At 36.8% G+C, this 12,698-nt stretch overlaps 1 protein-coding gene across 2 annotated transcripts; it reads right to left on the bottom strand.

Annotated features, from left to right (window-relative positions):
- Window positions 1-938: 938 nt before the first annotated feature.
- LOC147401512 (aluminum-activated malate transporter 9-like) lies at window positions 939-6,431 on the bottom strand. 2 transcript variants are annotated; one of them, XM_086442822.1, is made up of 7 exons: window positions 6,181-6,430; window positions 5,484-5,925; window positions 5,250-5,387; window positions 4,854-5,123; window positions 4,314-4,450; window positions 4,048-4,194; window positions 939-2,176 (listed from the first exon to the last, which is right to left on the bottom strand). In XM_086442822.1, the coding sequence occupies exons 2-7, from the start codon at window positions 5,857-5,859 to the stop codon at window positions 1,454-1,456; spliced, it is 1,791 nt and encodes a 596-aa protein (XP_086298948.1). In that variant the 5' UTR covers window positions 5,860-5,925; window positions 6,181-6,430; the 3' UTR covers window positions 939-1,453. The 2 variants fall into 2 exon arrangements, with proteins under 2 accessions (XP_086298948.1, XP_086298949.1); XM_086442823.1 differs by lacking the exon at window positions 4,854-5,123 and having other exon boundaries at window positions 6,181-6,431.
- Between the last annotated feature and the right edge of the window lie 6,267 nt (window positions 6,432-12,698).

The following is a 12,698-nucleotide window of genomic DNA, read 5'->3' on the forward strand; positions in this document are numbered from 1 at the left end:
ATAGTTGGAATTGAGTGATAACCTATTTTTTGTTTGTATAAACCCTGAAATTATATTGGTGCTTGTAATGTAATATTATCAGGAATATAAAATCACATTTTGTAGGTTGTCTTTGAAATTCTACAAAGCAATCCAAATATTTGGGTCCAATGCGCACAATTCAATGAATAATCCAACCTCATCTCTGGAATATTAATTTGTGTTAATCCATTGAAAGAGGATAAAACCTTTTTTGTGAATGCATAGAGACGGTATGAGGTGAATTTTTAGTTACTAAATCAATAGTCACACAAAACCATTCAACCCAAAGTTACTTGAGTAGGGTATGAGCACAAATTTTTTTTTTTTTTTTTTAATCCGATTAAGAACCCAAAATTAAGGTTCTTCCATCATCTTCACAATTAGGTATATGCAAGTGACTTGAAATTTGGGTATGGATATCCTTTAAAAAAATTAGATAAATAATCGAATATGGACATCTTTAGCAAAAGTGGGTAACATATCAGATACTGGATACGAATACCTGGCTATAGAGTTGGATAAGGTTATGGATATATATGCTTCATTTGACCACCCACAGTCAATCCAAATCAGACAAATTAGATCCAAATTAGCTAAAATCAGCATTGAAGATCAGAAACACATAACACGGTAGACTTAAAAGCACTACACATGAAGTTTCCTTCGGCCCTGTCAAGAGATGGACTTATAACTCTAACTACATTAATACTAATAGCTAACTCTTTGGACCAGCTGGATTTCAAAGACCCAATGCAAAATATACCTGCTTCTTGATCAGAATTTATATCCACCGAAGCAAGTCCAGTCCCATGGATTACTATTTCATATTTTTCAACCAATTAGACAGATAATTTGCAATTATCTGAAAATACTTGCTTAAGCTAAATTCAATTTGTGTAGAGAGGGGTTGTCCGATATCGGTGATAAAGAAAACTAACTTGGATTAGACCCACAGATCATTGACATCTAATCTCTAGTTTTAATTATCTGGACAAAAAAAATTTGTCAATAAATGTCACAAAGATAAGCAGCAAGCTTTCAGAGGTATAGATATCTTCTACCAACCTTCCTTTTGTATCAGAACAGAAAATCGACAAAAAATTCAAAACATCCATCTGTCGGTCTTTGTCCTGCCCATATCATACAAATTTTGGTGGTCCACATAAAATCTCCGAATTCCTTCATTTGCTGCCAACAGCTAAATTTAGTCTCCAACAATTTCCACCTTCAACAACTTTGGTACAAACAAAACAAGAATTCCACCTCATTTTTCTTCATAACATCAGCAAAAGATGGCATCAGTCTCTATTGAATTTCACAAATAACAACCACATGAACTTTTAGTTCCATATTGACGTAGACCGCAACTTGGATCAGTAAATGTTGCCATCTGTACTCGGGATTTCTTCATGGAAGAATTCAACCAATAATCTTAAACCAAACTATGCCCAGATCTCAATTTCTTGAACATGAAGCAATTACATAACCTAGTCCAAAACCCAACCACCTCTGTCGCTACAGGTGTGTCAATGATGGGTTCCTTAAAGTTAGCTTTCTCACTTAGTTCTTCAAAAGAATCAACAAGATTTTGAAGCCTTGCGGCAAATTCAATCAGAAGAGAAGCAAACGTCGCCAAAGATAAGGCACTCGCATTTTCATACGTTTTCGATTCTTCTTCATTAGCCGCTGCTTCAGAATAGAAAGAGAAACGCTGTGGCCATGATATCTGTTTCTTGAAGATGGCTTCTGAAGAAGAGGTTGCAGGCAGGGAAGAATTAAGAACTACATCTGGGTTATGAACATCCCAGTTTCTTGCCTGTGCAACTGATCTGAGATCAAGCACGGCTTCACTACGTGACTTGATTGCCAATAATTTTGCATCATTATCTATAATGTTCAGAACATCCTCAAGATCCTCCAGAACCGTTGGCCGTGTTCCAATCTCCCAGCTCTCAGCACTGACAAGAAGGTATGATCTTCGGTCTATCTTCTTTTGCAACTCTTCTGCTGCGTCATGAACTTCTAAGAGGATGTCTCCTGGGTTCAATTTCTCCATCTTCTGGACTTTGTTACCAAGTTCGCGCAACACTTTAGCACCTTCGGTACCTACCCTTTGCAGTTCATGACTAAAGACTTGTCTCCGTTCTGCTGGGGCCTACAGATACAAAATTTGAGATCTAAAATGTATTGTGTTATATGTGCAAAGACATGAAAACCCATTATTTCCAATTATGCAATCATGTATTGGTAAGTCGTGAGCCTATATCATGTCTGATGCGCATACCTGCAACTTTCATAGATCCAATGACCCATATTTTGCAACAATAATTGTGACACACGATAACCAAGTTTGACTTGCTCTCAGCCCAAGATGTTGAATGGATCAAGTAATATGATTCCTTCACCATTTCCATCTATCTTCACTAGCACTAGCATTTTACTATGACAGCTGAACTGAGAAAACCTGGGTTGAGCTTTTACAATGTACCTCCTCGTTAGGTACCAAAAAAGCCCTATAGGACTACATCAAGTATGGAAGCTTTTGCTAAAAATAAAAACAATAAAGGTAAAGGGCTCCAAAAAAATTGGACTGTAACTTAGATGACCTTAGATCTACCTGTTGCCTGTTCACTCCTATCTGTTGGGCTTTGAAGCTCGTTGTATGGGCAAAGTTTATTGATTAGACTTGCAAAGTCTTGTAATTCCAAATCTTTGAAGCCCCTTCTAAAGCCCAGATCCCATGAAGTCTCACCCCCATTGTTTCTAAAAATTCTCGGACTAGTTGATTCATTTTTTTATGATAGGTCATACATGAGTGGATATTGCCAATATTGCCTATTCATCATTAATGTTATCCAGGATGAAGATGAGGTGTCTAGGTTATATCAAGTTTCCAAACAGTAAAGAAACAGGTGGATATATATTATTGTTAAAACTTGTATAACAATTTTAATACACAAACAGAAGGACACAAACAGAAGGAAACAAATAAAAGTCCGAAAAAGTTGAGAAAATCAGTAGCATTTTATTACATGCTTTAATCAACTCATAGGTGCAGATGAATTACTTCTGTTATATCAGAATCACCAGAGCGCACACCATGTCTGCAATAAAGTTAATATTTTTTTAATTTGACAGTGCTTTTGGTGGCTTAGTTACTAAGAGTGGAAGGAAGTAAGACCAACCAAATGAAGTAAGAGAAAGAAGAAAATAAGTTATTCAGTTAAAAAAAGCATTTAGGAATAATGAAGGGCTGTGATATTACCACGCCATTATAATATGAATAAACCCATAAGTGATTTGATAGAAAATCACACCATATAAAATGAGATTTTGTGACTAGTGCCTATTCACTTATGGTGAGGTAATATCAAGGCACATGATGAAATACCAAAGCGCGTGAGGTTGTAGCATCCAAATAGAAGAGATGTGCAAATTATTTCAACTTCTCAGTTAAACAGAAAAACAATATCCTTGTGGGACATTCTATCGCATTGATTCTCTTTGGTGTTGTTTCCCTTATTTTATATTTCTCACTTTCAACAACTTTTTTATTTTATTTTTAATTTAGTAGAGCAGCAGCCAACTAACCTTTACCCATCAACCCACACACTCATACACAACTTTGCAGGATACACGGAAATATTACATTATTTTACATGTTATGGTGTTCATTAGTGCTGGCTTGATGATGATAAAAAGGCATTGCAGAAGTTGTTAGAGCATATAAATGATGCCAATGAGCACATTCTAATTCAAGACGTACAACCTTATCTAAAGATAAGGTTACAAATAGGCAAATGAAAGTTGAGTTCTCACAGGACATAAATTAGTAACTCGGTTACCATTGACACTAAGTATAGTTCATTAGTAAGAATTTGCAAGAAAATCCCAAGCATGTGGAATGTAAGTTCTAATCTGTGATGGGCTTACAAAGAAAAGAAATCTCACAGTGAGTGGCATGAAACCATAGGCAATTCTACTGGTAATAGCTCCAATAACTTACAAATGATAAATCATAATCACCTGTATTTCAGAAAGTAGACAACCATGCAACGCCATGACCGTGAATGCACAATGCCTCAGTGCACCACTTACTTTAGTGTAACTCTTCCAAGGATACCTAAACGTATTGTAAGGACCATGGGGTGGTTCCCAGATAGCAAAACTTTGCTGCACAAACATTAGCAAGTTAAAACAAGCAGTAATTCCCCATTGTTTAACTTTACTTGTAAGTTAAAAGAGGCTAGTCAATGAGCTGCATGAATAGCATAACTACAATAAAAACATACCAAAGCCTCCTCTTGGTTGATAGATTCTACAGCTGATCTGTAGCCACTATACACCGGATCATCAGAAGCTTGGTAAGTAAGAATTTTTGAAGGAATCCTCTCATATTCAACACATTGCAGATATCCATTAACACAGCCTAAAGAGAACAAAATATGGAGGAATAAATCAAACATGCCAAATAACTGAACTCCAAAGGATAAGAACAGTATTACAAGGCACAGAGAATGGTGTGAGAGCACTAAAAGGGGTGTGGGTGGCCAAGCCATCGGTGAGTTACCACCACTTTGGAAGAGCTAGAATTATAACCTTAGGTCAGGACCTATGGGCCAAGAGACAGTCTCAGGTAGACAGTTTCTATGGGAAGTAGGCCTCCCAAAAGGTAATAAAGGCGTGCAAAGGTTTCCTCGGCCAGGTGGAGATTGGCCCTAGAGTGCATGGGGGTGTGTGTGTGTAGGTGGGTGGGTGGGTGGGTGTGTGCCACACTTGACCTGAACTAAGCATTCCTCTGTGGAAATCAGATAACTAGAAAGATGTCCAACCTTCCAAAGAAGTGGCAACACCTGTGAAATTTTTTGCCACCAAGTTATGCAAATCTTCGCCAGCCCAAATGGGGTAAATGCAAATATTTACAACCAAACAGACCCCAGCACCAAGGCCAATGAGCAAGGAGCGAGTCACTGCCGTATGGATGAATTCCCTCGTCCTATACCCAGATACCATTATGAAGCAATAAGTCAACAAGAATACCCGAAACCCATATTCATACGGCTTCATTGTTGGGTAAACTCTCACAAAGGTAGCACAAAACCCTAATCGCCAAAAATTTCACAAAGAAAAAAAAAATTGAGATTTTGTAAATAAGAATATCAATAAATAATGAAAAAGTTAATTCTTTCGATGTTTCCACATTGATATTGAGTGCAAAAAAATCAGACCTACGATAAAAATGCTGATAACAATGAAAACTTCTTCCCATTCTCCAGCCAATATAGATAGCTCTGCCATTCCCAGAGCAAGCCCTCCAGCAGATAATGTTCCCAAACCACGATTAAATCCTTTGCTAAGGGTCGCTCCTGCATATTAAAGTAGCCATCCAATCTTATAGAATGATTAAAGTAAAACCACAAATATGAATGCTTCAATACAAATAAATTTATAGAATTGTCTACCAATGCTGAATTCGAAGACGACAACAACAGTAAGTATGGCCCAAACTGAGTATCGGCTAAGTTCTTTGAAGGGTTCTTTCAAGAATATGAGGAGTGATATAAGAACAAGTGCTAACGCCATCTTAGCAGAGAATACGATCTTCCGAGGATCCGAACGACCAAATAGCCATGCCTTAACAGCAAATTCTCTCAGATTTTTCCAAGACTTTGTTATCGAATCTTGAAGCCAACGGAAACACTGGCATCTACCCCTTTCATCAGTACTTTCCATGCTTCCAAACCGACCAAGCTCTGAATAAGGCCCTCTCTGAGAGAGGAGCCTTTCTTTACTCTTCTCTGCAAAATTATACCTAAAAGACCCCATTTTTGATGCCATGTTCTTCCTCCTCCTTGACTCTCTACTTCTTCTTCTTCTTCTTCTTCAATTGGAAAAGAAACCCAACTATCAATGAAGAAACCGAACCAAATAAGTGAAAAATCAGGGTTTCCTAAATTCAAATCCATCTACTTTTCATTTTTCACTGAAAATTCAACAAGCAATCACTAACAAACAGAACATAAAAAGTGCTTAAAACCAACAGCCAAAATTTATATATAATTTATAAAAAAGAAACTTTAAGCAAAGAAGAACATAAATCAAACCGAAAGATCTGAAGATCGCAAAGAGAATCAAAACTACAGGAGTTGCAACAGTTACCTGTCAAAATCTGAGAACTAATAATAAGAATTTTAAAAACTGGAAACCCTAGTTATCTTTGGCTGGATAATTTGAGATTTCATTTCTGTTCTCTGGAGGTAGAGAAATAAAAAACTGACGCCCATATAGATCTTCTTCGATTTAACCGTAAGAGAGAGAAGCTGAAACTGGTTGATTGGTAGAAAATTTCGTGTCTTTATAGTGTTTCGTATCTCTATTACTACGTGTCGCACCTTTATTTTGAGTGGTAACAATCAAATCATATCTAGAGCCGTGTCCTGTTTATATAGAACATAAAAACCGTGTTTAACGTGGCACGTCTTAATTCTTAATTCTTAATTAGATTTACTCCTCCACTAAGCCCTTTTCTATTTTTACAGATAGGATTGTGGATTTATTCTCCAACCAAAAAATGCCACGTAGAAACTTATTGATTTAGTATCGCGACTCCCAAAGAAAAGTCGGATCACTAGAATTTAGTCATGACTGTCAGCGGAAGTCGGTTTCTTTTAACTTTCTAATGATTTAGGGCCGTCAATGGGTCCGATTCGGATCGGATAAATATCACAATTCAATAAAAAAAATTTATTAGAGCCAGAATGGATCTGGACGGTTGGATCTGTTATTTTACATTTGGACACAACTCGAGATGTGATGAGATGATATGATATGTGTTGATGCAAAAAACTTACATTACCTCAAGACTACCATTGATTTTGAGATTCTCTCTTCCAATACGAGAAAATAGTACCTTAGTTCAAGAAAATAGTATATAATTGATATAAGAAAAATTGTGTCCACATATTTATATGGAATTTCTCCTTGTGATTCTCTCTAATTTTCTCTTTGATTTTCGTTATTTCTGTCTAAATCATTTTGCCCCTCTAGGAGTTTCCCTTCACTCTTGTGAATATAGTTGAATTCTTGATTCTCAGGGATACAACTTGATCAAGCTATATCCTCGGAATTTCAGTTTAAGACTCACTTCCTTAACATCCGATCTCCCTCATTCCAATCTTTATTGATCGATCATGTATCCTTGCCTCTTAAACACGGGAGTTCAGTGAAGCTGTCTCATAGTTTCCACGTGTCGGTATTTGTCAGCACACAACAAATATCCTCCACAATACCCCTTCTTAGGGTTTCAAATCTTGATCTAAGGGTCCGAGATCAAATTATTAATAATCAACGCGTGGCAACCCCCATATTGGATTGTCAATGTTCATTTTTCCTTTTGTCTTGTACTTTTGACATTAAATCGAAAGTTTAACCATTTGAACTTCCATGATGGTACTTTTAATGACTTTTTCTTGCAGCGTGTTGCCGACTATCAAGTCTTAATATTCATGTGTTTCTATTGTTGAGCATTTATGCACCTCGTACACATGTCACATTTCGTATGGCTGCTCACGCATACGTGTTCGTAACGCTCTTTTGTTTCCTGTGTGCATTTGATGCCTCAATAGCCCATCATTATTGTGTCAATCAAGGCAATCTTATCCCTTTATTTTGTGCGTATCTCAATGCCCTAGAGATTTATAAATAACCCCTTCTCCTTCTCATTTTCTTTTTATTTTTCTTCTTTACTCTCCTTCCTCTTTTGTTTATTGCATCAAGAGTTCTTGCCTGCACTCTCACCTTGCTTGATTCTAGTAAGATTTAGTGGAAGCTCTATCGTGGGATTTTCGAAAGTCAAAGTTCTATCATCCTCCCTCTCCTCAAGTTCAACTCCCTTTCTCTTCTTTTATTCTTTATAGAATATTCTTTGATGGCTAAGGGGAAGTTTTATTCCCTTATGTGTCATCCTCTATTTGAGATCAGGGATAATTTTGTTATCTTTGATAATGTGAGCACATCCTTCTTAGATGATCCTTCGTCATCTAAAAGTCTCCCTCATGGTGCCCCCGTGGTATATTGAGGGCAATTTAAGGCCAGCCTCCAAGTTCCTCTCAACAGACTGACTCGGGAGATTTGAATTTCTAAAGGAGGGCACTAAGACAAATGAGCAGTAACTTTTACCATCTCACTTACCCCATCAGGCAAATGAATGCTTTATTGGAGGAAGGCCTACAACTTGAGGTTCTTGACATAAGAGCCCAATTCTCCTTAAGGAAGTGCCCCAAAAAGCAAGGGTACTTCTACTTAACTAAAAGGAGGGGGAAGTCATCCTTGTTCAAGCTCTTAGACTCGGATAAGGACTGGTTTGTGTTCCCTATCAAGATGACTGGTCAGTGGGAGAGTGTACCAGGAGATAAATTTCTCCCGTTTGCCTTCAACTCCTTCAACTGAGTCGGTGAGTTTTTACTATAAATTTGATCCAATTTTTCTTTGTTTATTTTAGGATCTAACTCTATCCTTATCTGATTTGATATATTCGAGCAAAGACAAGAAGGTTTCCTACTCAGTGATAATCAACCACATCTTCTCCGATCGAGAGCTATACCACCGATTCACCTACTTTCTCGTTCCTACCGATTCTTGGGGTGAAGGAGATCAAGAAGAAGTAAAGCAGTCATCCACCAAGCCCAACCTTTTTGAAGGACTCCGTGAATCTCCCAAGGACGACCTAGAAGACATGACGTTGCTCCAATCAAATTGTCCCACTTCCGTGGAGTCCGACGGATCCAATGATAAGGTTCAAGAGGTGCAACCTTTGCTTCTTCAGGAGGAGGAGGCTGAAAAACCTTTGTTGAAGAGGTTAAGCAGAATATTGGCACCCATCCGCCTCTCCCTCAATTGGCTCTATTGAGTCCCCGAGGCTGATTTTTCAGCCTCTTATCCAACCCAATCCCATTCCCACCTCGACTTCTACTTCCTAGTTGGGGTCCAGGGGTGGTGACTTATCAGAAATTCCCTAGGTCATTTCCCTATTCGTGGCTAGCCACCCAATCACAGACCAATGTGCCACACTTTCCAATTCTCATACCGTACAGGATATGTGTGAGTTGTCATGTCTTCCCAAGGATAGGATACTCACCAACAAGCACTTCGTCAAAAACCAAGCTCAGTTCTTCTGCGATATTTATCTAGTTTTTCCATTATATTTTGTTGCTGACCTTTGATCCTTTTTTAATTCATTTTTTAGGTTCAACATGAGGTCCTGAAGCTCGGACAATCACAGGGACATGACCATTATCGATTATGATGTGGCTGAGGTAACTACAAGAAACTGCAAGCTGAGAAGGATGCTACTGTCTTTCATAACTTGAAAATTCAGGGTGACTTGAACACCTTGAAGTTCGAGCTTAATAAATTGAAGGAGTAGCTCTAGCAGACGAAAAAGGATCTTGCCTTGGCTCAAGAGGAGCTTGACCTTGCAAGGGGGTAGCTTGAGGTTGAGGAGCCAGATAAGGAGAAAAAGCTGCAGGATCATCTCAACTTTTACCAAGCCCAGTTTGACGACTCAGAATCGACATGAAAGAAGGCCTACAACAAGCTCAAGGCCAAGTTGAAGAAGATCGAGTTGGCCTTCGAAGGGAAAACTGTTCCCGTCCCAACCGTTTATGTTGAGGATCTGAAGGTTGTTGAAGACGCTTCTCTCATTTTCTCCGACCATGCTGATACTGTTGACCCCACCCTCACTATTTAGGGGTTTCTTTTATGTAATTTTTGTTTTCCTTTTTAATGTAATCAAGTTTCCCTTAAATGAAAGATTTTTCATTTCTTTTCCCTACTTTACTTTTATGTTGATTGTTTGTTTAATTGAGTTGTCGTAGTGGCTTAGCTCTTGTAATGAGCCAAATCTTTTCTACCTGAGACAAACCATACTGCCCAAAACTAGAAATTTTATTGATAATATTTCTTGAGGTTAAAGACGCCACAATTACATCTCCCGTTCTAATTTTTAAATAATAGACCTTGGCTTCTCTTTTCTTGTATATGATATACGGTCCTTCCCAATTGGCTCTGAGCTTCCTATTATTTAGCTTTTTTGTATTCTTAAATACTTTCTGCAGGACCATATCTTTGATTTTGAATGTTCTCCTCCGCACTTTTTGATCTTAAGATCTCTTCAACTATTATTGGTATCTACCAAGTCATTTCATTACTCGTTCTCGAGTCTTGTCTAACCAATCAAGGTTTTGTACCAGCAACTCATCATTACTATGAGTTTCAACGACTTGTGTTCTAGTTGTAGGAACTTGTACCTCGGTTGGGATTACGACCTCCATCCCATATACCAATGCGAATAGTGTTATCTTCGTAACCTATCTTTGTAATATTCGATATACCTATAATACACTGTGCAACTTGTCTACCCATCTTTCCTTATGTTCGGCCAACTTCTTCTTTAGATTATTCAGGATCGTTTTGTTTGATGCTTTAACTTGCTCATTGTCTTGAGGATATATTGGTAATGATTGGAATTAGTGTATTCCATATGTTTTACAGTACACAACGAATCGATTTCCTTTGAATTGAGTTTCATTATCTAAACTACTGCGTATGAGATCTCGAACCATGTTATTATGTGTTCCCATATAAACTTGATAACCTCCTCCTCTATGATCTGAGTCAAGGGGATAACTTATGTTCATTTCATAAAATAGTCAGTAGCTACCATTATGAATATCCTACCCCCAAACCCCGTGGTAATGATCTGATGATGTTCATTCCCCATATTGTGAATGGCCAAGGAATTACCATCAGATGAAGTTCCTCGGTGGATCGGTGCTTTAGCTTAGCATGTTTCTAGTACTTATTGCACAATTTTACGTATCGCTTGCAATCCTTCTGCATCCTCACCCAATAATACCCATGTGTTATCACCTTGCTTCCTATTGAGTGTCCTCCTGAGTGATTTCCACATATTCTCTTGTGTATATCTGCCATCACTAATTCGAATTCTTCTAAGTTTAGGCATTTTAATAGTAGACTTTCGAATGACATCTTATACAGCTCTTTCTGGACTAACATATATCGTTCGAACTTGTTAAGCAAGTTCTTCACCTTTTTTTTATCTTCGAAAATAATTCCTTCTTGAAGGTAAAAACACCCTCAATCCGCGGGCGTGGATCCACATTTTTATTTGGGAGTCACCACTTAGTTTCATGGTTTAGGAACCAAAAATTAACTCTAAATAGATAAACGGTATTGAATCACAAAAAAAAACTATGGGTTCGGGGTCACGTTAGGGGATTGAAAGGTGTTAGGTACCAATCCCGCCCGACGAATGCTGGTTTCTACTTTTCTCAAAAAAAATTATATTGCAAAAAAAAAAAAAAAAAAAAGTCCTAAAATTTAAAATAAAAAATTACCTTTTTTGCCCAAGTGATTGTCACGGTCGATTTCCTCAGAAACTGGCAGAGAATGTTCCTTATGTGAATCTTCTCGTTTTTGTCTTCGTCACTAGATTTGCTTCTGATTTTTAGATAAAATTTTCTTATCCTAAATCTAAATTTTTTTGGGTATTTTTCAAAATTTTTGGATATTTTTTAGGTGAAAAAATAAGGTTTAGGTGTTATATATGGACTTGGGACTTCAGATTTAGGGTTTTGGGAAGTCTTGGGAGAGTTGTTAGTCTCTCTTTCCTAAGGTTTTTCTTGACTTCCAAATTTTGGTGGTAGGTAGAAGCTCTCTTTTAAATAATTTTTGGGATATTAAGATTTGGATTAGGTCTCTTAGAGATAAGGTTTATTTAGATTGAGATTTAATTAGGTTTTATTTGAATTTTGAATTTTGACTTACGTAAAATGAGAATTTTTTGATTTTTGGAAAACCCTCATTTAGAGGGTTCTTTATTAAATTATATTTTTAATTGTTTAGGATCCCCGGTTGAAGGTTCTTTATTAAATATCATGTGGGCCCCACTTAAATAAATGGGTTACCACTCAAAATTTGACCTATGGGCTTAATTAATTGATTTTTATTTGTTCAACAATTTTAGTTTAATTTATTAAGATTTCACTTTATGTTAATTAATATTTTAATTATTAGTTTCTAATTTTTTATTTTTAAGGTTTGAAAAATTATCGTTTTGTGTTCAAAGAGGGTTTTCGCGTTGAGAAGTTGATTTTCAATGTTTTGGAATCAGTTTTTTTTGAGGAATTCAATAAAAGTATTGGTTTGTATCACTTATGGGATTTTGGTGTGAAATGATTGTGGACCATATGAGGGGCGTTTTCATAATTTTGTCGAATTTGGTAGAAATTGACGAAATAGTTTATTTGATTTTAGTTTGTTGTTTTATGTATTTGAAAGGGTTTTCCTAAGTATAATGTAGGCTTTAGGGATGTTTTGATGTTAGAGGTATTTTGGTAATTTGATCATTTTTAGTGATTTTTCTCGTAAGACTTCTTTTTGTCTAAAAATGATAATTTTTATATTTTGGATCATATTTTCCTAGTGTAGCGTGGTATCTAAATTTTACTTGCTTAAAATATCTCATTCGAGCTTTGGAAACATATCTAGTAATAAATAAAAAAATATTAAAATATTCATCCATCATTGGGAACAGTAGCAATCGGGTTGACGAGTTGATTAATCAGACGAGTACAAAAATGGGGTGTTTACAGAAG

The sequence above is a fragment of the Akebia trifoliata genome, chromosome 5 (assembly GCF_017979445.1).
Source record: "Akebia trifoliata isolate Shusen 1 chromosome 5, ASM1797944v1, whole genome shotgun sequence".
Classification (NCBI taxonomy): Eukaryota; Viridiplantae; Streptophyta; class Magnoliopsida; order Ranunculales; family Lardizabalaceae; genus Akebia; species Akebia trifoliata.